General features: G+C 48.0%; 1 protein-coding gene across 1 annotated transcript; it reads left to right on the top strand.

Moving 5' to 3' along the window:
• The first annotated feature begins 145 nt into the window (after positions 1-145).
• Positions 146-26,167, top strand: LOC149364380 (uncharacterized). The gene is made up of 12 exons (XM_089568674.1): positions 146-153; positions 5,579-5,653; positions 8,314-8,412; positions 9,312-9,410; positions 13,057-13,166; positions 15,454-15,645; positions 17,385-17,599; positions 19,135-19,229; positions 19,873-19,984; positions 22,098-22,262; positions 24,955-25,074; positions 26,012-26,167. Exons 1-12 carry the CDS (start codon positions 146-148, stop codon positions 26,165-26,167), a joined length of 1,446 nt encoding a protein of 481 aa, XP_089424800.1.
• The last annotated feature ends 545 nt before the right edge of the window (positions 26,168-26,712 follow it).

The following is a 26,712-nucleotide window of genomic DNA, read 5'->3' as shown; positions in this document are numbered from 1 at the left end:
CTTCGGGCGCGCCAGATTTTCGCCGCAAGCTAAATTGTTTGTTTGCTCTGAAAACACGCATGCATGGGGCGTAAATGCCCGTCGAACTTCGTGAAAACAGCCCGCAGGTGAGACTATTCCCGGCGTCAGAGCGCAATTCGAAGCAATGGACGGGTGAGTGGACGAAACCATCGTGGAGGATGTGAACTGGAATGAGGCTAGGATATGAGATTGAAATGTCTAGTGGGGATACCGTTTATTTACTTTCCCACTCAGATATAGATGTCGAAAGTTCACTTCCGATGTGTCAACGCCAAGCTATCTCCGCGCTCAGAATAGCATCTCAATATAGGCTGTCGTCTATTTGCGGTTTCATTGCAGATTTAGTAGAGGACAGGGGCACTACACTAGCATCGCAATGTTTGGGTTCACAGGAAGGTCAGGTTACACCGGGCGCTGACAACCGTCGGCCAGCCATGCAGCGCCTAGTACCCTCTTGTGCTGGGCACGTGTGTATTTCTTTCCCTATCTGATCTCTCGCAGCTATTCTTCCACATCGTGAACCAACTCGCCCAGTTGAAAGTACGTCGCTTCGCAGCTGCATACGTCACGAAAAAAATTCTGGATCACTGCAGTAACCCTCACTGAAGTAATGCGGAAGCAATGACGCCTCCTGATTTCAAGTTGCTTTTTGTTTTTAATTGGTTCCTTAATTACCCACTGCATTCACAATTAATTCATTTTAATTCACCATTAATTATCCTAATGTGCCTATAATTCACATTTATATCACATTAATTCACCTTAATTCATAACTAAATCTCCTTTATTCATATTTAATGCATCTTATTTCACCTTAATTCACTCGACACTTTCTATAATCATTAATTATTGATTGGATTTCGATTAACTGCACATTTTCCCTCGTTTCATCTCAGTATTCATTCTGGACTTTCAAATTTGGCGCCACGCGTTGGCTCCGCCCACGCTTCCTGTCACATGGTCCAACACTTTCGGTATTTGCAAATTTGGCGCTACTTTTGCTCTGCCCCGCGCACTGGCCCGCCCGCCACGAAGTTCCAGAGGCACGTGTATTGTGCGATGTCAGTGCACGTTAAAGAAACCCAGGTGGTCGAAATTTCCGGAGCCCTTCACTAAGGCGTCCCTAGTAGCATGAGTCACTTTGGGACGTTAAACCCCTATAAACCATAAATCAAACCAAAAGCCACCTGCCACGGTGCGCAGTTCTCTCACAATCCGCTGGGTAGGTTGTGATGACGCCACAAGGTTGCCTGACCTGGGTGGCCCACTTGCCTCCTAGATATTCTCTCGGTATGTTTCGTGGATTCTTCGCTCACGGTCAACAACCCCGACGCCGACGAGGCCGATGTCGACATCGGATTTTCTTCAACACGAGCTCCTTAAAACTAGCATGTTAAAACATCAAACACCGAAATGGGTCCGCACTCTGCTCTATTATTCCACTTTCATAGTAATTCTATGCAACACCGTCGCTGCCGTTTCAATCCTAGAGGACTTCATGAGATATTTCCCTACTTTCTTCTTTTATATCAGGCTCTACAGCTTTACGTTCGCTGCAGCGTTCTCCAATGTCTCCAGTTATAAGTATGTGCTTCTTCCGGCTTTACATCCCGTGGCTTTAGATGGTGATGTTTTTCACTTGTGGCTGTCTCCTTTGTAACGGGCGGTTGAGGCATAATTACCCTAGCCGGTATATTAGCATATAGTCAAGGCATTACAGTATTAGATTGCTTGCGATGCCTCGATGCAGCATTCCTTGCGTCGGTGCACCCCAAAGTTGGCAAAGGAAGCTGCATCCAGACAGCCTAAGTTTACTGGGAGCGTCCCACCATCTGGTGGCCGCACTGAGAACTAAAAGGTTTCGTTTCCTGTGAGGCTTTATTTTATTATATGGCTTGTCCTAGGCGCCAATTTTTCGAAATGCCTCCCATCAGATACTGTAGAAGCTTGGGCAAGTTGGTGTGACATTATTTTTCGCAGCGCAAGGGGCGCTGCGAAAAATAACGCCTCCCATCAAGCCTGCAAAGAGAGCAGTCAGCTGTTGTTGTTCGTGAATAAAATCGCATTCTCACTGTGTTCAGTGCTCTGGGTACTCCACTACGACCAAACTGCAACCACGGCTGCGTTCCAAGTGCCCGAATGAGAACCGCCGATGGGCTCCACATCTCCAGCAGGGGCATGGTGCTCCAGTGTGATGGCTCCACTATGTGGTCACGGTTATGCTCCAAAGATGTATTGAGATGACAATATTTGCCCGGAGTTTATGCATGAGCAAACGCATTAAGCCTTCAAAGTAAACACAAGGGCAAATCGCACGGGACCAAGCTCTGAGCAATCGAAAAATGCTTTATCACTAAACAAGTATTTGATCGCGTAATGAAGGGAAAGCAGTTTACGGGATCAGTTTCACCATTGGACTCATGTTGTCACACCCTCACGAGAAAGCAGGTGAGCGTTTATTTCTTTGTCTTTACGATGGTAGCAGTATCGGCATCTTTATCCACGCTCTAAACCCGAATGCACCCATATGGGAGTAAAAAGGGTGTAAACTGTCCTCTAGCGCTCACCGTTTCAGGAGAAGGGTATCCTGCCCGAGTACCCGACTGTATTTCGGTCACTAAATATCCGGAATGCTCACTCTCAATGCACTGCTCCCACTGCAAAGCATATTAGCTTGCTGCAGTTAGCAGTGGGTGGAGGCTTTTAAACACGTCACCGGAGGTCCTGAGGTTAGCAAACAGAGGAGGTTGCAACCTCGGTTAAAATCTTTGTAGCTGCCAGAACTTCGCATGTTTTAAAGAGGGGATTTGTTTCTGTTGCCAACCTTAGGTATTCTTTGGAAGCCTATAACTATGGAAGCCTATAACTGGGCTTGGGCAGCATATCCTGCTCCTTAAAGGGCAGCTGCATCACTTTTTTGAGAATTTCGCGATATTCAAGGATTGAAATCTATATAGGCTGCGGGTAAAGCATGCCAAGTGTTTTTGCACTAGCATTTAAAATAGTGACGTAATCAACAGTTGAATTTCGCGCTTCTCCTCAATGCACCGGAGGGGCGCGGGGAAATTCAGCGTGACGTCACGGAAGGTATGATTTTAAATTACTGCTGCCGTCAGCCACACCTTGCCCTGACTCATTAGACGCTGCCAAACAACTCTCGGCAGGGTTTGCCTTCGGTGGCGTTGGTTTTTTTCCTTCAAAGCAGGCGTATGGGCGTTGGAAATGTACCGATACCTTCGATGACGTCATCATGCGCCCCCCCCCCCCCCCCCCACTTGGCGTTGTGCGCTGCGGAGAAGCTTGAAGGGCGTCCGGATTTTAATCGGCGGTTACTTCACTATTTCATGTGCTAGCCCAAAAAGACTTCGGATGCTTTACCCGCAAGTTTCACATATTCGACCCTCTCAAGCTTTTTGATTTATAAAACATATGCAGTTTCCCTTTAAAGGGGGTAATCTAGAGGACAGCTTACTCCCGTGTTACTCCTTTCGTGTTTAGAGAGCAGAGTGAACAGGGCTGCTCAGATCCGCATTTCCAAGTAGTTTGTAGTCAAAGGCAACGATGGGTCGAAATCACATGAAAGCAGTATCACAAGAGAATTTGCTCATATGGGGGCAGGAATGAGATACAGCGATACAATGACTGCCAAGAAAAAAAGGCTTTTGAGGGCAGGAAATTACGCAGTAACTGTCTCACATATATCGGCCGACACCTTAACCGCGCCGTAAAGGAAGGGATGGAGGAGGGAGTGAAAAAGAAAGGAAGAATGAGGTGCCGTAGTGTAGGTCTCGCGAATAATTTTGACTACCTGGGGATTTTTAACATGCACTAACATTGCACAGCACATACTCGCATATTGCGTTTCGCCTCCATCGGAACGCGGCCGCCGCGGTAGGGTTCGAACCCAGATAGTCCGGTAACACTTCTTCATTCCGTGGAAGAGTTATAAGTGTTCTTTTTTTCTCCTGAATTGAACTTTAACTGAGAGTAATCACACAGTCATTTATTGCCCATGAAGCACGGACTCAATTAACCCTTTCGGACATGAATTATGTTCTAATGTCTAGAAAAATCTGAAAATTTCCGCGTGTTTATTTAGAGCACCCCATTCAGACAAAAAACACAGTAATCCCTCGAAAAGTTCAGGAATTCACGCATTTCCTACGGTAGCGGAATTTCAGCCTTATTCTTCTATCAAACACATTTATGTCCGATCAATTATTTTAATTAGTTTCTTTACCATCCGAAGTTTTTGCCGCCACGAAAACTCAGCTGCCAGTGTCCTTTAGTAGAACAGTCCACCGCGTCAGAGAAAGAAGTCATAGCATAACACTACTTTTTGTTTTCCGCGTTTTTTATTTTATACAAATTCTAGCTCTAACTCAAAAAATTATCAAATTACTCCACTCCTTGTACATGAGTGCGTCTGTATCCGCTACGCACCATTACAATTCACCCGGAGTGGGTATGTGCTATTAAGCCTGAAAACATCACCATCATCATCATCATCATCATCATCATCACCACCACCATCAGTGCACCTCTTGAGCGCACCAAACAACTTCGAGACATCCATCTCTATTTCTTGTCTTTGAAAAACGATTGTTTTCGTAGAAAGAAAAAAAAATTACCGACGATTACGTTACTTCCTAATGCGAAATTTGAGCGCAGCAAATAAGCTGTTTCACCTTTTCGATAGATTGAGGCAAAGAAATCGAGCAACACATGTATGCGCTATCACAGAATTTTTTTTTTATTTTTCACACGTATTCGCAATTTCGGCTCGGGCGGTGCACATATATACATATCCGCCGCCACCGATCTGGCTCTCTGATTGCCACCGCACAGGGGTTGCATTGGAGGAGGAGCGAAGAAAGGAATTAAGTTCGAGCCGGCGCTTTGACAACCGGATACTCGCAGGAAGAGGGGGGAGGGGGGCGGCGTGTACACCCAGCGGCAAACGATGGGGGCAGAAGCGCGCGCAGCAAGCGGACAACACGATAAAGGGAGGAGGGAAGAGATAGCAGCGACTGACTGATGCCGCTGACGCCGATAGCGCTGGGGGGATGAAAGGGGGGCGGAGCTGGTTACGAGGCCGACGCCGACGACGACGCGAAACCCAGGAACGGACGCCAAAGAGCTGCGCTCTAAAAAATGAACCTTTTATTCAGTTCAGCGGGGATTTTAAATGTAGCCGCTTCGAAAAAGAAAAACACTTAGAAAAGCCACGCGCACAATCGTAGGCGCCGTGCCGACAGCAAAAGTATAAATCAAAATAAAATGCTAGCAATCTCTCTTAATACCCATTGATAAAATTCCGCCCTTTTTTTTTCCTCAGCCAAGAAGCTATCGTCAACGTCACAACGACCATCATCAGGAGCACACATCCTTGAGCGCAGGGGCGTGGCCGCGAGGCGATTCCGCGCAGAAGAAGAATGGAGAAGATTCTGAGCAGCCCGATTACGACTCAGGCGGTGCAAGTACCCTTATAAGCTATTTACTTATTACGCCAAAATACTGCGCACTGTTCACGTGACTGTGATTCTGGTTTTTACAGATGTACTGCACCGCCCAGCCAGATTACTGCACCGCCAGACGGGGAGGCAGAAGACTGGGATGAAGACCAACCAAAGTGAGCGTTTGTCCCAAATGCTGGCAGAACTGGGGAGGGATGCTTCGTGTTTTGCGAAAGCAAGCGCTTACAGGGCCTGATGAAACTCAGCCGGCGGCTTCTCACTTGACGTGATTTGCGCTGTATTCTTCGTCCTTCGTTGTCGGAGATGATTGGTGCAGCAGAGGTGTTCGTCGTCCCCACGAATAGATCGCAGCAGGCTTGCAGTGATGCGTCGGAAAGAGCCTAATCACAAGTGAATCTTTGTTGAAAGGGACGGGAAAAGCTACCGCCACCCCTAACTTGCATCAGAAGGTGTGTAAGGCAAATACGCAAGCCGGTTTCTGAGCGAGAGCTCTACTCCTGGGGTGCAAGTTCCAGTTTCGATGTGGATGACGCAATGACCTTCAGTGCTTGACAAGATCAAACCGAACTTAACCTCCTGGGGTATGGCCCAAGCTATGGTGGTATGCAGAAGAACTGAGGATTGGGCGAGTTGGTGGTGATCCATCGTAAAAAAAGCCAGCGCTTAAGAACACGGATCAGCGCCGTCAGTCTGTTTCACCTTGTCCTCTGTCCGTGTTCTTAAGCGCTGGTTTTTTTTTTTACTATGGTGGTATGACCACGTGATCATGTGGTTATGACCTTTGGGTACCTTACCGTGACCTTTGACCCTTGACCTTGACATTTATTTCAAAACAGTTGAGGGTGTGCTTAACAGAGCTTTCGCTCGCATAGCTAGCTTCAAGTTACGCTGAACCCAAGCCATTTCTGACATTACACAAACGCACACGCAAAAACGGATGTGACAATCGCCGCGCGCTCTGTTTAGTGAGGATAGGTGAGGGTATACTTTAAGAACAACTTCAAGAACTCAATCCGAGTAAAATTCTATAGCAGGGCCTTTCTTACTCTGTGAACGTTTACTCGGCACGTAAAAACGCTCCTATTTCTGAGAAATTCAAAGTGATGATTACAATTTTTCCCGTAACTCCGATTTAAAATTATGAAAACTGTTATAATGTCTGTGGTGATTGTTGACACCTTAACCCGTTTAGTATGTCCAGTGCGGTGAGTTTTCAGGCGCTTAATTTAGCATGTGCAAACGTGCACTAGTATATCGTATCTACCCAAAACTTGCCTTAATACTCGGACACGTAATTTTTTGTGTTCTATTATATTCAACAAAACAATTCGCTTCACATTACCGTATATTGGACATGTGGAAGCGGTCGGTAATGGCAACATCTGCCTTTCATTTATCGCTCCTGTCTCTCTTATAAGAGGTTCGTCTCTTTAGACCCCTTCCGTCGTGAGAAAGCGTTAGCGCTTTAAACCAAAGCCAGCATCAATTTTCTCTTAACGTCTCTTTAACGAAGGTGCGGGTACGAAATCTGCGTCAGAAAAGCGCTAATATTTCTCAGGTCCAAAATCAAGCTCGTAAAGTACGTCCGTGGAATAGGCTCCTAGTTCGTGGCCACTACCTCGAGACGTTCCAGCGGCCATTGCAGGCCGGCGGCCTCAGGGTCTGTGAGGCGGGGCTTGGGAGACGCGGTGCGAATCGCCTGGAAGTGCCAGACCGTACGGAAAAGATAACGTGGTCGCCGCCTACTGTGGGCCACCCACCCACCAAGGCGGAGTTACATTGCATGAGGACGCCCATGCCCGTTTTTAAAGGCGCGGATATGGTGATCAGATTTAGTTCCGCTCGCAACGAAGACAGATGATTTAATTTCAAAAGAATCAAAACATCACCGCCGTATAGGTTCGGGGCATCGGCCACGGTATAGAGTTTTGTTCGTCGGGATGGGTCGAAAGGCGCAGGCTATGTCACCGAGGAGGAGCAGGAGGAGGAGAAAAATTTATAGCTTCAGAGGAAGCGGTGAGATTCCCCCGGGAGAGATACTCAGTCCAGGAGTCCACCGACCGACCCTTCCAGTGCGGCGCGCCTACTAAGACGAAGCTGCCCCATATGGCCAGAAGGGCGACCTCCCACGAGAAACTTTTGCGGTTAGGTAATGGGAACACTCGTGGGGGGTAGGGGGCATTCCCCCCACCCCACCCTCGACATCTCGTGATTGCTGTCGCCTGCATGAGGCAGCGTCATCACATACTGAGATCACATAAACTAACTAAAAGGGCCGCGTGACCTGCTATTGTCAAGCGCAAGCTGCACCTGTCTTTCTGTTATTGTACGAGGAAGCCATTTTTAAAGAAATATAGACACCAAATCTTGGTGGCACGTGGCGGAAGACACCACTATGCATGAATCACCACGTGATTCCCCTACGACCATTAAATAATTTATAGTGGAATTTTTCTGCATGCTGTTTCGATTTCGGTTTCAACAGCCAAACGATGGCTGTGACGTCAAAGTGTGGTTATATATCACGTGAGGTACGGAAAAAGGCCGATATAATCGCTGCTTCATCGTTTTAATTCACTACAGTGCTGAAGCCAGCCCTCCTCAAGAGCTGGAAAGACAACGAATGTCGAAGCAGCGACTGTATTATAGTTTTTTCGTTTCCTCACGTCACCTATAACCACACTTTGACGGCACAGTCATCGTACGGCTGTTGAAACCGGAGAAGCACGAGAAATAAATTCCACTATGAAGTATTTCCTGCTGATCCTGCTGATCCTGCCGTGCTCTTTCATGGAAGCATCTCGTTCGCACGCAGGCCACCTCCGAAGCCGGACCTAGCAAAATCCAGGAAGAGCAAAAGCACGTCCCCTACGACTACGACGAGGCTGACTCCAGCAGAGGCCGTCCTAGCCGGGTATGTGCGTGTGGCCCGTCTTCCTTGCGTTTCTAGATGCGTGGTCCGAGTGAAGGCCGTGTCGAGTAATCCTTTCAGCGTCGAACCATATTTCAGCCGGAGCAGCATCGCTCATTATGCGTGCGTTTGAGCGGATAGCCTGCGTTCGGGTCAAACGCATGCGGACGAGCATTGCCGCAAGAAGCCCTGACTTTAAGGTTCTTCATCTTCGGTCCCGAATAGACAATTTGGTAAGATCCCTATTTTGAAAAGGGTCTAACGTGTATGTATACTGGCAAGATTTCTGTAGACGGTCATTCTAATTAATGCACCGAGACCCCTATTTTACTTCTCTGGTTTGGTTTATTGGAGTTTAACGTCCCGAAGCAAGTCAGACCATGAGGGACACCGTAGTGAAGGGCTCCGGAAATTTCGACCACCCCAGGTTCTTTAACGTGCACTGACATCGCAGAGCACGCGGGCCTCTAGAATTTCGCCTTCATTGAAATTCGGCCGCCGCGGCCGGGATCGAAACGGCGTCTTTCGGGTCAGCAGCCAAGCGCCGTAACCACTCAGCCACCGCGGCGGGCTCTCTATAACGAAATATCCAAAAGAACTCTTTAAAACCCATTTCGTTCACTTTAAATTTTCGGTCTCATTAAAAGTTAATGCATGGTTCTGATGAAAGATGCGCTGTCAGTAATCCAAGCAATTGCCCTTGTGACAATAACTGTCACTCGCCATGTGCCCCAGGATCAAAAACTTTAGCAGTCCCCTGAGGGAGTGTTGGCGTCGTGACTGCTGCATTGAGATCGGTGCATAACTGTAAACTGCGTCAGCTCTGCTACTTGCTTTGTTGTGGCATTACGGCTGCGCACAGACGCCTGCATTGTTCCTCACCAAACAAATGTCACTTTCAGTGCTGTCATATTCCCGGACTCTGAGGAGCAGGCATGGTTCGAGAAGACGATCAGCCTCCCCAAACAGTTCGAAGGGGTGACGCCGCCAGCAGTCGAAGTGTGAGTGGATCGGCAGATGGTCGAAAGGGCATCTTTTGTTGCGAAAGCAACACTACGGTAGTCGCCGAGCCATTTCGCGGAGCAGAGGAAAAGCCATACTGCGCATGCGCGAGGAGAAGAAACGTCACACGGCGCACAGCTGGTGCGCCGCCGCTGTCGCTGCGCGGGTGACTCAGAGGTGCCGCCGCCGCGCTCGCCAGTTGCGCATACGCAGTAGCTGCGCATAGATAGCGTGCCGGGGCCGCCGCTACTGCCGCGCTCTCCATCGCCTCTCTCTCCTCGTTGCTTTTGCAATCCTCCACGTTTAACCAGAGCTAAACCACAGCCAATGTTTTTCTTGTTCCTCTGGCTTATGATTTGTGATGCCCGTATCGTTTCGTATGTCGACTTCTTACGCGGTTGTAGAGTTTACTCCGCACTCTAAACATAAAGGAGCTAAAAGGAAATAAGCTGTCCTAGTGCCTGTTATAAGAGAGGTAAAAGGGAGTATGACCCCCAGGGGGCGGGGGGGGGGGGGGGGTCGAACATTTCCAGCGACATAAAAGGATGTGCGCTAGAGGGCACCTTACTCCATTTTACTCCCATATAGGCATATTCTTGTTTAGAGTGTGCAAGGAGGGAGCCTCGGATCCTTGTGCAGAGAAGAGAGGGAGAGAGGGATAAAAAATTTATTGCTGAAAATGTTCGAGACCCTCCAGGGAGTCTCTTCACGTTCGGTTTTCCTACCTCCCAGGTGGGGCCCTCATACCAGGGCTCCTAGGGTTCCTTGATGTCCGCGCGCCATACGAGGCACCCTAAGGGCTCTAGTGTCTGCACACATCCGGGCGGCCCTTTCAGTCAGTTTCCGCTGATCTTCTGACCGGTAGATGGACAGAGCAGACTCCCAGGAGGCAGGGATGGCATTTTCTATCGGTAGCGCCTTTGGTGAGGTGCAACCAAGTTCTGGTTTTGAGAAAAAGGGAAAAAAAGAAATTCAGAAATTTTTATCTCGTCCTTATATGTGAAAGTAACAACTGTCAGTTTAATCGTCTAATATAATTGTCACATCAAAAAATTGAATGCATGTTTAGCATATTTCGTGTAACGAAAAAGTACTGCGAGAAAACCTTTTCTTAGTTCCTTTTTTGTTATGCAGCGAGAACAGTAAGGGTGGCACTCGGCAAAAATGCCGATGTTATCTGTGTAAAGACAAGACATTCCCGTTGTGTGAAACCTCGATGGGTGAAGCCTCTTCCCTCCAAAAGCGCAACACCCCCCCCCCCCCCAACCCACCTATTTCTACCCTCAACAAGGCCTCCACACACCAGAAGCCCACGCAGCAGAGGAAACGAAAAAGCGAAAGCGAAATCGTATTCAAAGACGCAGTGAGATGGCCAGTTGCCCTCCAGAAGCAGCACCCACCAGCCAACTTCCCCCGTCACCTCCAACCACTCAGTAAAAGCACCCATTTGAGTAAAACTTCCAAAGTAATCATCGAGGGTAATTCAAGCTCTTGTCTTAGCTTTCTCGCATTAGGATTCGTGATCGTCCTGTCAATTCTTGTAGCGAACGCCACACTAGGCTAGCCAGCGGCGCGTTTCGGGCGGTCGTCGCAGGCCAGTACTGCGCATGCGCCGTAACCATGGCAACCATAGCAACCGGTTGCCATAGTTGTTAGGCGCCGAGCATGTTATGCTTGGCGCCTAACGTATCTTTCGCTATGTATGTCCTGGCCTAGCTGAGCTAAGCCACAGCATTTCTTTTAGAGCGCAGCTCTTTGGCGTCCGTTCCTGGGTTTCGCGTCGTCGTCGGCGTCGGCGTCGGCGTCGGCCTCGTAACCAGCTCCGCCCCCAATGTCACGCTTTTCAATTGGTCGAAATGCTCGTGACGTCACAGTGCGCGAATTTCAAATGGGGCCAATTGTACTTTGGCTAGTAACCATGCAACCAATCAAAGGGATCGTATAGTGATGCTGCAACTAAGTTGGACTGAGTTTAGTTAATTGCTTAATTAATCAATTAGCCTAATTAATATAGAGGAGAATGAAGAGGTCAGAAGAAAAGAAAAGAAAGACGCGCGCCGCATAGACAACAGCGTCCGCGGAAGGAGACGCTGCTGAAAAAAAACAGATAAGTACGAAGCCGCGTTCCCTCCACCACCACGCACTTCCCCACTCAGTAAGACGTTGCTCGTTTCATATACGTTGTGTCGAACATCCTAGACAGTTCCAACAATTGACAGGTTAATGACAGAACACGATGGATAGAAATACAATAATATAAATATGAAAAGCCTAATTAACCTTTCTAGTTAGACCGCATAAATCAATAAAACCGAGAACGAAATTGGTCGAGTTGGGGAATCGAACCAGGGTCTCCGGAGTGCGATACGAGCACGCTAGCCACTCCGTAATGCGAGCTGAATGGTTTGGAATGAACAAAGGCGCGTCTAGCTAATACGGCGTCTTCGTTCACTCCCATCTTCCCCCTTTCCCTTACGGCGAGGTGCAGGTGTCCACCCAGATATGCGAGAGAGATACATTTCCTTTCCTCAAAAAATAAATTTACCGTCCAGCAAGGCGTACAGCCGAATTGGCGATGGCGTTCTGTGGACTCCCTGGCAGCGTTGCAAGACGCTGTCGCGTTCCACTCTTACAGGCGAAGCTTAACATGTTAACCACACATCAGTAACACACGCAGACAGCCAATGGACGCGTCATTCGCTGGCAGCACTTGATTCATCATTCACAACCACATTCTTAACGTACGCTCCCTTGCCGCACATGCCAAGGACGTACACCACGATCACATTCTGCGCCATTCCTCTGTACTTTGCTTTGCTGAAACCTGGATGGATCCCGAAGAGCCTCTCGAAATCATAGATTTCCTATACTGCTGTGGTGCTCGCAGAGACCACAACAGAGCGGCGGGAGTCGCTATCTACTTGCGCACAGGTCTCTCTGCAATACCAGTCGAAATGTTTGGCACGTCACATGAAGTTGGCGAACTGTGCGCCGCAAAGTTGCCCAACGGCTTGCTGGTAGTAGCTGCCTACTTCGCCCCTACCGCACTCACGAAAGACGTCGTGCACTTCCTGCAACTCGCATTAACCGTCCATCGATCCACACCGATGTTAGTAGTGGGGGACTTTAATGTTGACATAAAGACAAACAGCAATTTCCTAACACTTATGCGGGAGAACATACCGTTCCTCTCGCTCGTAACGCGTCCCACGGCTGTGACAACCTCGCGAGGCACTTGTATAGATCTCGTCTTTGAGAATCAAGCATTGGTGTACCAAGTCGAACATATATCAGTCTATTTCTCCGACCACAAAGCTTCCTTCATGACTGTCAAGAACTGTTAGTGGAGTCTTTGTTAAAGGAATACGTGTGAAAAATAAAAAAAAAATTCTGTGATAGCGCATACATGTGTTGCTCGATTTCTTTGCCTGAATCTATCGAAAAGGTGAAACAGCTTATTTGCTGCGCTCAAATTTCGCATTAGGAAGTAACGTAATCGTCGGTAATTTTTTCTTCTTCCCTCAAGAAGTACGATGTCCAGATTAGCGAAAAGCGCAGCCGAAGTAGACCCCAATGCAAACTGACATTTTGCTGTGGGAAAAAGAACAACAGAGGTGGAAAGTTAAGCTGCGTCCGTCGATGCAGGGAGGACGGCTCCGTGACTCCATTCTCGTACATTGTGTACGTCATCTTCAGCGGCTTCCTCGTGCTGCTCGTGCTCATCGCTATCCTCGCCTACCTCATCTCTTTCGCGCGTAAGTGCCTGTTCTCCTCACTTCCTTTCTTTGCAAGTTTATTTAAATGTCCCAATGTTATATTGTTTGTCCCTGGGTGTGCGATGATGGCATGATACGGTATGGTATGGTATGGCAACGTATGGTATTGTATGATATAGTGTAGTGTAGAGGCTTAGCGCGTCTTTCATCATGTCGTAAATTTTTGCCTCCAGTTCGTTAAGTCTGCCGCAATCAGTATTTGAATCCTGTTATAGGGTATCTCTAAGGTATATTAGCAATTCAAATAAAAGACGAGACTGCATGGCGTATCATTCTTCATTTACGCTGTTAATTGACCCCTGGATGACATGAACCAACTGCAGCAGCTTGTTTTATTGTCACCTGTCTATCGTTTCTCAAGTGCCGATCACCAAGAAAAACCGCTCTTGCTAACTGCCGCACCTTATAAAAATCGTTCTTTCAAGTATGTGCACATCAATCAGCTGGATGCACATTCTCACAATTAAGGCGTATTATGCGCTTTTTCTCAGGCGTTGTTCGCGCTCCTTTCTGATGGTGTTATTTTAATACATTGGTACTTTCAATTCTGCCGCTGTGATATTTTACACCCTATTTACTTTTGAGTGTATTTTCTATAATTTATTTTTGCAACTTCTATGCCGTATATTCCCTCTTATAGTTCATTGTCCTCTCCAATGCTTGGGCGGCTGAGCGAATGTGAAATAAATGCACTATCGAGACTTTTTCTCCTTCTCTTTTATTGGCAGCTGCTCCACCACGTAAGCATGCACTGTCCCTTTATTTTTAACTAGCACTTTTTATTTGATGATCGTCGCTTGCTTCTGGGAAGCAGGCATTTAAATATAGGCTTTGCACCTATTGCTCGTTCTTATGGCTTGCCAAAATAATACGTGAGTAGATAGTTAGGGGTGCCTTATTTATTTTTAATTTATTCTTTCCTTCCTACTTTAAAAAACTCTCATTTCCATCTTTTGAGGGCATTCTACGAGAGGGTAATGCAGGTAGCGCATTCCTAAAATAAAGTTGACATTACAGCCGAGTAGGATATTCAAATGCAACAAAACTACAAAATTCATGAACCTAAATCTGTGGGACGACAAAAATCGCCTAATAAAGTAAAAAATAACCCCGGGAAGTACGTCATTGGGGCTAACTAAATATATTTATAACAGGGAGAAAGAAGAGCATTACTTTCGGTTCTCCATCTTTTACTATCCGCAATACAAGGAATCGGCCACTAGGATGCTAGTGATGATGATGATCAAGACTATTTGATCCTAATGTCGCAAGAACCCCTTGGCCAAAGCGCGCCATCCCTAACGTGTTTTGGTCTGCACGAGTTGTCAAAGACCCATTTTTCGGAACATTTTGCACGACAGAAGCCGAGTGCCAGATCAAAGGGAACCTTTGTAGCCATTTAGAACCTCTCAATACTCTGCACGGGAATGACACAATATGCCGCTCGGAAAGACGATAAGTATGAGATAGATCCGGAAGAACACAATCCTTATCATACAGCTGTCCAGGTAGAGCATGTTTCTCAGCACGTACCTATAGAAGGCCGTAGGCAAAGTACAAGTGGCGAATGAATATTGCATTTTCGTTGCTGTCGAGTCCAAGAAGTTTGAACAAACGCTTCTGTTTTGCGCGCCCACCACCACGTGTTGCAGGGTACGGAACATCAAAAATTATCGCAGGAATTTTTGGATGTTTGGTACAAATGATTCATTTCTTATGGCCGATTGAATTAGCCGATGCGAGCGCGGAAAGCATTTTAGAAGTGGTATTGTGCAGCACATAGGTAGAGAAGGTCATCAACCTCTTCGGGCCCCATTTCATCGTACTCTTTAGTCAAACACAAGAGAAACATACCCATCAAGTTACGCGGTTTTCGCTACTGGCAGCCGACAGGTGGCGGTAGTTGGTGATGTATTGGTATCCATCCGTATTTCAATGCAGGCACAGCCACTCTTCCTGAGGACCTGGGGTTTAGAGATAGCAATGCTTGTGTGAATGAATCTTATGTGGGAGTTAACAAAAAGCGATCGGAAGATTTGTGGCTCAAAAGCAGCGACGTGACATAAGGTTAGAAGTGTAGCATTAAAAATGTATCTAAAGAAAATGGAGAACTTATAGACCGATTGAGAAAACCTGCGAAGGAATATAAAAAAAAGGCAAAGGATGATAGCAACTGCCGCCACCACGTTTTAAAGGGGACGCTCCTATCTTCCATTCATCCATCGAGCATGTCCCGGAGAGCTGGCCGTGTTCTTTGCTGACGCAGCGGCGAATAACGCGACGAGCACGAGTCCTGCGGCTCTCTGCTACTACGACCCCACCATGAGCACCAAGCACAAGTTTCCCTTCACTCGGACTCAGCTGTGCGTCGAGTGTTGTTCCTACGTCGTCTACGACGGCCTCGACATCGACGCCACGGGGAGCATCCAGGAGCGGACAGGAGCCGCAACGCCGCCCGGTGAGCGCCGCGATTTCAAGACTTAAGACTTTAATGGCTCACACACGCGGCCACAACTCTGGGCGTTCGTTCATACGTCCGTTACACGTTTGTGATTTGTGGCGTTTGCAATAAATGGCGCCACACATCCACATGCTACGTCGACTTCTTGTCAACTCATATGCAATGCTCCTTGTCTAGCGTAAGGACGCTGGAGAGCGTTGCGGGATAGGCTTTCCCATCACCGCACTTTAGTCACTTTAGATCACCAAAGCGCCCCCTCGAAATTTTTGTGCTTCCGTATCAGAAACCTCACTCGAAGCGCCGGCAGCTACCAGCAGCGCTCAACATATTACATAACACTTTCATTGTTTAATTTTTTAACGTTTTGAATTTTAAGGAAATAGCTGTAACGGAGACTCCCTCCTCGGTGAGCCGAGTCACCATCTACTTAGGCTCTCGGAATTAACCTCTCCCTCGTTCACCTTCTGGTCAGTGAGTTATCCAGAATTTACTGAGACGAATGGGACATGTCAGAGCTCTTTGATCATAGCTGTTGCGAAATGGCCCTAGATCCGCTACAAATAAATCCGGCAGTCCTACTGGGCCAAACCTAGGCGGTTAACAGACTATCACGACGCCTATGGACAGTAAAATGGACTGCGTACAAGTACGGTTGATAACCTGATAACTGCGGTACGGTTGATAACCGCTGTGGTGTCTGGCAACAAAATCGGTGGAACAGACGCAGTAACGAAAAGTCTCGATACATCATCACCATCATATGTAGATGTATCATCATCATGATCCATCTGACTACGCCCAGTGAAGCCCAAAGGCCTTTCCCATATCTATCCAATTAATAAGACCCTGTGCCAGCTGCGGCCGTCGAATCCCCGGCGGCATTTTTACCTCAACCTCCACCTCCGCTAACTTCTTGCCACCCCCTCTGTTTGCCTCCTCTTGAAATGCAGTCCGCTACCCTTACTAAATGAGCATCGGTTATTTTGCTATCGCAGTTCATGCTCTGCCAACGCCCAATTCTTTTTTTTATATTTATTGTACCCCAACATACAAATTAAAAGCTAAAACAAGCAGCCCATAGTAGCGTTTTTAAAGTTAACGAAAACGAACAATTATAATTCTTGTTTGACGTTCCGAACTGGTCTGTCTGTCCGCTAACCTCCGCGATGTGCTCGTAGGCCACCGGTTGCGCAGAAATAAAGGCCTCAAGAAGGTGAGTACTTTAGGAAGTTGAACCCGCGGCCACTAATTAGGAAGACCACTTTATGTGGATGACGCGTAGAAACAACGCCGGCGCCTGGCTCGTTTTCTGCACGAAAATAGCCACCAGGATTTTACCTGATACAGTATGATAGTCCATGAGCCACATGGCAGGTCATCGCATCGCGGTTCCCCTCTAAACTCGCCCGATGTGATCCAGCCATCACAGTATGCAACCTGTACCATCTTACCACTGTCCCCACCCCTCTATTCTGATTGACGACAGGTTTCCCTCTCGCCACCCACTTATCCTCTCTCCTTCTACGACTTTGAATTCTCTCCCTCAAGGCTTCACACGCCGCCATAGCTGGGCACTTTCTGCGCGCATAGGAGTATTAATGCTGACGAATTAAAAATTTTTAGAGAGCTTTATCTGCTTTTGTGCTTAACTACCAAACTACTGTAACTATATATACGCGCAGTGAGCAGTAGAAGCTGGTAGAAGCAGTAGAAGCAGTAGAAGCTTGCCCTCGCAGTGGACGGCATCGCCGACTGGCTGGCGCTGAAGCAGACGGCTCACCTGAAAGTGCTGGCCGGTCTGCGGTTCGCGGCACTTCCGCAGTTCACGACGGCGGCGGACCCGCTCCTAGTGGGGCTCATCAACACCCTGCGCACCAGCTACACCGGATGGGACGGGGCCGTGTTCACCAAGCCGCTCGGGGACGTGGCAAAGGAGATCGTCCTTTACGAGGCAATGAGTGCGGCGCAGGCAGTGCGCGTGCTACTAGTCAGGGCTACTAGCCGCATACAACTCAAGAACAAAGCGGCAGATGCACCTTAAAGGAGCCCCTCCAGCCAATAGTCGATCGATTCTCCCCCTCTCCTCCTTCACCGATCCCCTTGGACCCGCTAGGGTGAAATCGCAAGAGGTGGGAGATTAATGGGGATTAACCCATCGGCGGGGAGGCCTCCTTTGAGGGGCATCTGCAGCTTCGTTCTTGAGGTGTGTCCGACGCCTGAAGACCTTTCACAACACTGTACTACCGGTCAGCTTTCTGTGGCACTGCATCAGAGGCTATAACCAGGAAAAGGAAGGAAGCGGGCCTTTCTCCTTATGTGTGGTGAGTGGGCTACCACAGTCCTAGCGACCGCGCACTGCCTCCCCAACCTCCCCCCCCCCCCCCCCCCCACCCTACCTTCAACCCTCCTCGAACAATGAACAATCCACTCCCTACGGAACGGGGACAAAGACTAGATGCCTTCCCTTTCCTTTCTGGCCTCTGCTGTAGGGCCACAGAACATTGAACTGGAGTATAGACACCCTGTATATATGTTATTGTGCACATAGAATACTTGCGTACAGTGCCTGTACCCCCGCCATCATTTCTGGCTGTCCCCTGACATCTTTCATTTGACTTCTCCAGTCTCCCTGCTATCCCTTCATTTCCGCTGCCCCAGCTCAGGTGCTTTCACTAGCAATGGCAGATGCCGGGACTAGGAAAAATATTTTCTTTCCTTTTAATTATTATTTTAACAACCCACTCCTACTATAGACAAGGAGAGTACCAAGACAGGGACACCCGGACAACGACAAGAAACAAACACTTAATTGGGCGGATTAGCAACTGTAATCACTAAGCAATGAATAAGGAATACTAGTTGCTGGCGAAGGAATACTATAGTCGAATACAACTCAAGCCCGCAGTGAAGCTTCGCCCACATTCAGGCGAATAGAACTCCTCGCTGACGGAACGTAGTCCACTGTTTAACTATTTGTTACCTAAACAAGAAGCTAACCACGAGACGAAATTGTAAGCTCAATGACTATGATGCTTCTGGCTTATTTGATACAGTCAATCATTAAACTAATGTAATTCACTGTTGTTAGTCAGCAAAATAATGCAGGGGTCCGCGAACCATAGCCCAGAGTCACTTCCTGCTGTTTCTTTTTTTTTAAGTTATATCATACTATAGATATGCATCATACACTTTATAGCCGTGCATTTGTGGCGAAAGTACCTGGTGCCGCTGTTTATGTGTTCTCGTGACATAAGATAACACTTCTTACACTCACTCTTTTTCAGGCATCACTCATTCGCTCTTGTGCTCGCTCACTCACTCACTAGCTAATTAGCTCACTTCGTCCCTTTATCTTTGACGCGATCGCGTAATCTCATTATCGCTTCTGTGGAGTTGCACTATATTAGTGAAGCAGAGGGCAGCTATCGCGGCTCGTACTCCGCAAGCATGGGAAATGATGCGGGCTCCTCTGTCGTACCTTTGCAGGCGCTACACAAAGAAGTCGCCAACAAGGGCTTCAAGATATGGGCTCACGTCTTGCCAGCCTCCATCGAATCTTACGACTGGACCTCGTTTGGCAGGTTAGTAGCGGCTCATTTGCCTCTACACACTTTGAAGTGTCGTCTCAGCGCTATTGTCCTAATCAAATTTAAAAAAACAAAGCTTTGCAACCTTGGATGAGCCAGTGTTGCCATTTTTACTATCATTGAGCACCAAATTAACGTTTCCTGCAGCTTCCCTCGGGGAATATTATTGAACCCAACATTGGTGCAAAGTGCGCCAGGCCAAACTGAAGACACAACACTGAAAACAAAGTATAGTGGATTGTTTATTGCGAGATTTTAACTCCTCGAAGCGATTCAAGCTATGGGGGACGCCGTAGTGGAGTGCTCTTGGTTGATTAGAACCTTTGGGGCTCCTTAACTTTCGTTGATACCGCACAGCACGCGGGTTTTGTTGTAATTCGCTTCCGTCGAAATACGGCCCCGTGATCAGGATCGAACCCACGACCTTGAGGTCAGCAGAATACAAAGCATATGGGATGGTAGGTGGGACCGAAGAGACCGTAAAGTCTACTCTGAATCCTGAAGCGAACCTTCAGTTTGCTCCGTCAAATTCTAGACAGCAGCATTTGTAGCATTCAAGCCAACAGCATTCTTCATTAAATGTGTTCTGCCGATAGCAGGCGCTCCTGAGACCTTTTGCTTTATGTTCATACCTCAGCGACTTGGACGCCATCGTTGTGGAGACTCACAACTTCGTAGTACAAGGAAGAGCCTACCCGCCTTGTATGTACGAGTCGGGCGGCAACATCAACGCGCTCAACAAAAACCTGGTGCGTAAGCCAGCTCATCACTCTCATTCTGCTCGCGCCATCTCGCGTGCACTTCCGTCATGTCTTGGCTTATTATTGCGTTAGCATTATAACGATCTCTGCAAGCGTAAATGGCGACCGCCGTCATGCTTGACACGTGACGTGATGCGAACCTTGTGACGTCATCACAACCTGCTCACCGGGTTGTGTGCAAACTGCCCACCGTGGCAGGCAGGCGTTAAATTCATGACTACTCTCGAGAAGTTGTTCAGAAATAGCAAATGGGTGCTACAAGCCTATCCGGTGGTTTTGTTTGAAACAGCCACCTGCCGGGGCTGTGGCGCTTCGCCTTACCCCTCATGTAAAGCCCATGCCCGAGGGCCCTTGAGCTGTCTGTAATAAATAATTAAACCACTGCGCAAGGAGTGTTACGAGGATTCTCAGCGACCTATGATGCAAAAGCGGGGAATAACCAATTATGCATATATGGGCATTAACCCTTACGCTACCGCGTCCTAACCTGTAGGCTGGGCAACAACAGAATCAGCAGTAACGGAGAGTGCTAACGCATTTAAATGGTCCACCGAGGATCACCTTAGAATTTTTAGCTAAACATATCAGTTGAGTGCAAAGCAGACTCCTGTAAGTTACTTACACTGCTGAAAAGCAGCGCGATGTTGCCATTCATTGCCGTTAACTAATGGCTCATTCCAATCGGCGATCCGGAGAAGCGCGATACCCGTAGCGGTTCAATTAGAACTCAGTATCAGGATCCAAATAGTCCGTTGAAACACGCTCCTCGGTTTCTGCGAAACCGAGGAGCGTGTTTCAACCAGAGTGCCATGACCCTAACGCGTCACACTCGTGCAAATGGTGCCCTCGTATAGCTTTCTTTGCCCAGAAAGCAAACTAGACAGCCTAGATGGCGCACCAAGACCTTGCGAAAACGACCAATTTCCTGAATTAGGGTTCCTGGATCTGCACACACGTGCGATAAAATTGTTTTATTTGTTCTAAATTATCAGCAGGGCTGAGAAAAACATTCGGTGTGCACACGTGGATGTGGTGCGCATTGGATGCCGTTATAGTCGAGAACCTATTACTGTGCTTCACAAAGGCATAAAGTACATGGCCTCTCCGGTGATCTGCCGGCGATACCAAAATGATGATTGGCGCTCTTTTTAGTTTTTGTTATTCTGAAGGCTCGACACGCGGCTCTTTAACGCATACCGTATACGTATATACCTGCTTCTCGATGTCTGCGGAGACTAGCCTAAAATTGCATTTACTTTTAAGGAGTGGTCATCCGAGCCATTGCCAATTCGCATTTTCATGCGCTTGCCCATCAAAGTGTTTTGCCAAACATATTTACGCTTCGTAGAGCGAACAATTGTTTGCACACTCTGTGAACCTGTTACTGAAGATAGCAAACAGTGAGAATGAAGCAACACACGAAGAAAAATCATCTACAGAGCGCAGATATAGTATTTGTCCAGTAGCTTTTTTTCTTATAGTTGTCTCGTGCTCTCCATTTTTTTTTATTTAATCCTTTTCTAAGACAATTGCATACCAACCAGTCCAACTTGGCTTTCTACTAAAGCTATGAAATACGTTAAGCAGGCGCAGCAATGCAGCAGTTTTGCCGATCGTGCCTCCTCAAATGCAGCGCCCTGCGTGAGCAAATCGCTGCGAATGCTCCGCGGACAGGAAGGCTTGTGTACAAGCGCTTTGCGAGATGGCGGACACTTGAGACTGTCGTATTTTACAGCGACATCTGTTAAAGGCGTATTTCCTTGATCTGCGGCGTCGGTCGTCGTATAACAGCGCACCTCACTTATTGGTTATCATGCAGCGGCATCACGCGTTACGCCCCCGCAACGCACTACGCTGATTGATCCTCATGCTGTGACGTCACACATGACATCGCGGCAATGTACCATGGCAACGCACCACGCTGAGTGATTCGTATACAGTGATGTCATCACTGACGAGACAGTGACGTCATGAACATTCTCCCAAAGCAGAAGACAAATAGCAAATAAGCGACACTATATTCAACGCAGCAAACAGCTGTTGCTAAACCTCACTTTACAAAGGTAACTGTTGTGCGACTTTCTCTTTATTTTTTCTACAGGTAGACGTCCTTAACCTCATCCTGGGCCCCGCACCGCACTTGAGCAGCAAGCTGGTGCCCACCGTGTCGACAGTGGGGAAAAAATACGTTTTCGCCGACCCAACCAAGGAAGACTTAGGCGACCTGGTTGTCAAGTCGACACCTGACGACGTGCCCCTTGTCGTGGTACGTACTACCACGCCGCGTGTACAAACATCGTGACGATCGACTGGCATAGGAACATGCGCTAACTTGGTCCGGACCACGTCAGGACGTAACATGTTGCCGCAATTTTGTTGCCTCGTATTCCTTTCAAGCGAAGGTGAATTTCGCAGCATGCATTTTGCGCGCGTCTTCCCCTCGCGTCCCACCGCAGCTACCTCATCAACTGTGTACGCTAGTACGTCGCTGCTATGCTTGACCTCTCTCTTTCTCTTTCACTCTCTCTCTCTCACATACACACGCTGTGTATAAAATTAAATGAGAGGAAAGCAGGAGAATCCGCTCTTGTAGAGAGTTTTAGCATTGCAAGAACGTACAGGTGTGGCAAAATATTGCGAAGCAAGCTTCAGAGTTTCAAATTTTCTCACTAGTTCTGTAGAGAAGATATGATGGTTTCTTGGCTGCATGCGCTAACGCATCAGCGGCATGTGCTAACATATGCTTAAAGTACTTCATAATTTTCTCAAGGTAATGCGGGACAGTAGCTCGATCGCCGATGCGCGCTCCGTAATATTAAAACCGGAACTGTACGCGTATGTACATTGTGGACTAGCCTGGTGCCGTGAGCATGCGCAGTGGCGTGCGCGTCCCTGCCTGACACCATGCCGATCCGCTGTAGTACATACAAAGATGTACGCGAGTACACCTGCGCTGTGCTAAAACTCTATATTGTCGCATGCAGCCCGGCGTGCTAGTTTTCATGCAGCGACACAGTGAGGAGTGAATTTGTACGTGGAATCACAGCAATGCACGAGGACAGAACAGTGGCGGGACGAGTGGCACTGCTTCGAGAAAAATATGTCTTCCTATCCGCAGTACAGATTCTGAGGGTGTAGAGAATACCGAAATAACCCCGGTCCTCAGACTACGTAGCTAGTCATAGTGGTGTCTGCCAAGTACGCCTCGGTTACTCTGTTGCGCACACAACGCCGAACTTAACTGAAACAGCGCTTAGGGGAATTTAAGGGAGCGTGGGTGTACGCGATCTGGGTGGTGGAGCTCGAGCTTCCTTTGAAGAAAGAAGCCTGAGGTGGGGAAAGGAAGCAACTTCAGGGTTGTGTTCAAGATCTTCCTAAGCATCCTGCTGTATATCACTTGTTATTTGCTTCGGTGTGCTGTATTTTTGCAAAGTCTCTGGCTAGCCACTTAATTTTTCTCCCATACCTGCAAATTTGCTATGCCTGCCTGCAGTGCCCCTATAGGGCCAAATGCTTGACTCATAAAATTATAGCTTGAAGGAAACATAGATCCCCGAGCCTGTTTTTGTGGCCTACTCGGAAACACTGCAATGCAGCACTTTATACATTTTCCACCCCAGCTCGTTCACTAAACGACACTCTGCGCCCTCAGCCACGTAAAGAATGTCGCATGTACGGAATTTCAGTAAGAAACCATATAATCCACCCTTTTCACAAGGCCGCTGTGCGCATGCGCACCCCTTCCACTCCAGCTCCACTGGTTGAAAATAAAGCTGCCAGCTCCTACTGCGCACGCGCAGTTCATGTTAGTGACAGGTGCATGCGACAGATGGCGGCAGCTGTCAGGCACACACACTCGCCACTTCGGTGAAGCAGCTGCGTCCTCGTGGAACCAGATCGCACCTGTGTCTCCCACATGTATTTGCTTTCAACCAGATGATTTATCACAGATGATGTATCACCACTCCGCAGAGGGCGCCACATCTTGTGAAAAAGGCAGATTCAAAGGGGCGTAATGTGGCTTCGTGCTCACTGAAATTGAAGCACACGAATACCTAAAACACTGCGTTGCGTGTCGGACGTAAATGCTGCTTTCTTCTTTTCTTTCGTTAAAATTTAAGCAGCGCTAACTTTTAGGACGAAAACACAGAGGACATGACAGGACGGGCGCTGACTCCAACTATGTTTATTGAACACGTTTTTCGTAGAACATAGAGCGCATGCGCATCTGCGACAGACCACAAAAGGAAAGGCCAAGATGACAAAGATCAGTCAGCAGTAGTGGCCCTGCAACATCCGGCTGTGGAACAAAACACGCTAAGCCCTTTGTCCGGTGTGCCACGGGTGTGGTCTATAAGATCCCCCTTTCTTGTGGCAAAGTGTATGTTGGCCAGGCAGGGCGTTGTGTTAACGAACGTGCCAGGGAACATGAACGAAGTTTGGGAAACGCATCGGACTCGTGCCTGAATCTACCCGCCCATTGCCGTTCTTGCAAGGACCAAAACGATGAGAACTGTGAGCCACGGCTTGACAAAATCAAAATTCTAACCAGGAGCAAAGATAGATTAGCTCGGGAATTATCCGAAGCATTTTTCATCAAGGCAAAAGGCGACATGTGTGTCAGCACCACTTCTGTCTCCCTGCATGCCAGCGAATTCAGATTGCTTAAAAATAAGGGGCGAAATGCGTGCCGCCCCCATTAATCTACCTTTGCTGTCATCTTTGTCATCTTGGCCTTTCCTTTTGTGGTCTGTCGCAGATGCGCATGCGCTCACGGTCGTCTTTTCTTATATGTTCTACGAAACACTTGTTCAATAAACATAGTTGGAGTCAGCGCCCGTCCTGTCATGTCCTCTGTGTTTTCGTCCTAAAAGTTAGCGCTGCTTAAATTTTAACGAAAGAAAATGCATAACCAACTAGCCCCGCAACGTGTTTTACTGCTTTCTTCCATTGCGCAGTTTTGCGAAGAACTGGCATCGTGGACATTGAAATGGGAAAATAATACGAAATGTGATACGGCCTCCAACAGCAAGCATGAATGGATTGGCTTCGAAAGCGCGAGGTCTGTCGTCCTCAAGGTACGTAAACGCCAACGTGTATAAACGACCGTTCTGTGACCACGGTGCAGAGTAACAAAGTTAATAGGAGGAGGAGCACGATTTATTGAGGAAGAAATGCGTAACTGGAAGGTGGTTACCGTGGAAGGAACTGGAGGATGGTATGGCGAGGGCGGAGGGTGTTTACCATGGAAGGAGAAGGGTTATTGTGAAAGCAGGCATGGCCGAAAGGGGGCTATCGTAGAAATTGGAGGTATGTCGAGAGCGGAGGCATGTGCCACTCTCCCTCTGCGGCGGCTGCTGCAAAATTCATCGCCAAAAGTGTGGCTCCTGATTGTAGAGGAGTGCTAGTCGAACAGCGAGTATGAATGAAAAATAATGCTGTCCAACTGGTACTATATGCATGTCGCTCTCAAATTTTTTACTTTAATATTTCGCGAAATTAAGATGCCTCAACATCTGTCTTTCAGTCTCGTGTTACACTATGGTAACCCACCTGTGAGGTGTTTTGTTTGGTTCTTCCAGTACCCAGCTATGAACAGAACTGTGATGCTCTCGCACACTCAGCAGTCCTGATTCTCGTGTTGTTGTTTTTTGTTTCTTTTTGGATCTATGATAGCTCATATCTCTCCCCCAGCATTACTACTTCATTCTTCTCTTCCACCGATCCTCTAATCCCATCTTACTCACTTCTACTTTCTCAAAACTAACTGCCCCTTGACTGTTCTGAGAACGCCTTGTCCCAGGACTATTATGGAGTTTTCGCTAACGGCTTACAATGCCGACGGCAACAGCGCTAGTAACGCAGATACCCACCGAGCGTTGGTCCCTTAACGTTGGCTTTTATAGCTGAACGTAATTTACTGCGTCTTTACCAAAACTCTGTTGGCACAGCTGCTATGGCGATCAGCTCTCAACGTAGTGTCTTGCTTGCGTGAAACTCCAACCTTTCTCGCAGACCGAGCTCGTTAAGAAGAAACACCTGATGGGCCTCGCCGTGCTCAACGTGGAGCAGGATGACCTGGCCGCCTGCAGCCAGGACACGTCGTACCTTCTCAGCGCCGTGCACCGGGGGCCTCACCACCGACTGAGAACCGGCGCGGCCGGCGTTTAAGAACAGTTCCTCCGGATTGGTTTCATGATCACTTTGCCTACTTCGTTTAGATAAGAGTTATTCCTTCCGCCGAGAAATAAGACACACAAAACTTTCACCATGCACAACGCGAGTAAAATACTACGCAAAGTGTCGGAAGTCGCTCTTATTTTCAGGTATTGCGTGAACTGCTTATGCACGAACGTTTATTCGTGACCGGTATGCAGTTACTGCGCACATAATACCGATATTTAGTGCTAAGCTTGCTCTCCGTTTCTGTGCAAAGTTCCGCGTGCTGTACCTCCTCACCTAGCACCAGTCGCATCCTTTGTAGGCCGTAGGCGACATTAGCTAAGCCAAGAAACTTTTAATGCGTTAGCATCAGAGCTCCAAGTTAGTAAAATCTGTCCGTCCGTCCGTCCGTCCGTCTGTAGCCTCGGTTGGCCAGCGGCAAAGTTAAGAGGGGGAAATCTCCCCTTTCAGAGGGGGAGAGGAGGGAGAGGGAGAGAGAAGATGAAAAGAGGGTGGGAGGTGGCGGCTGGCGGTGGGGAGAGGGATTACGCTCT

The sequence above is a fragment of the Amblyomma mixtum genome, chromosome 2 (genome assembly GCF_055824585.1).
Source record: "Amblyomma mixtum isolate Tamu chromosome 2, ASM5582458v1, whole genome shotgun sequence".
Classification (NCBI taxonomy): Eukaryota; Metazoa; Arthropoda; class Arachnida; order Ixodida; family Ixodidae; genus Amblyomma; species Amblyomma mixtum.
The sequence above is the reverse complement of the archived record's forward strand: the minus strand, read 5'-3'. Positions and strand labels throughout refer to the sequence as shown.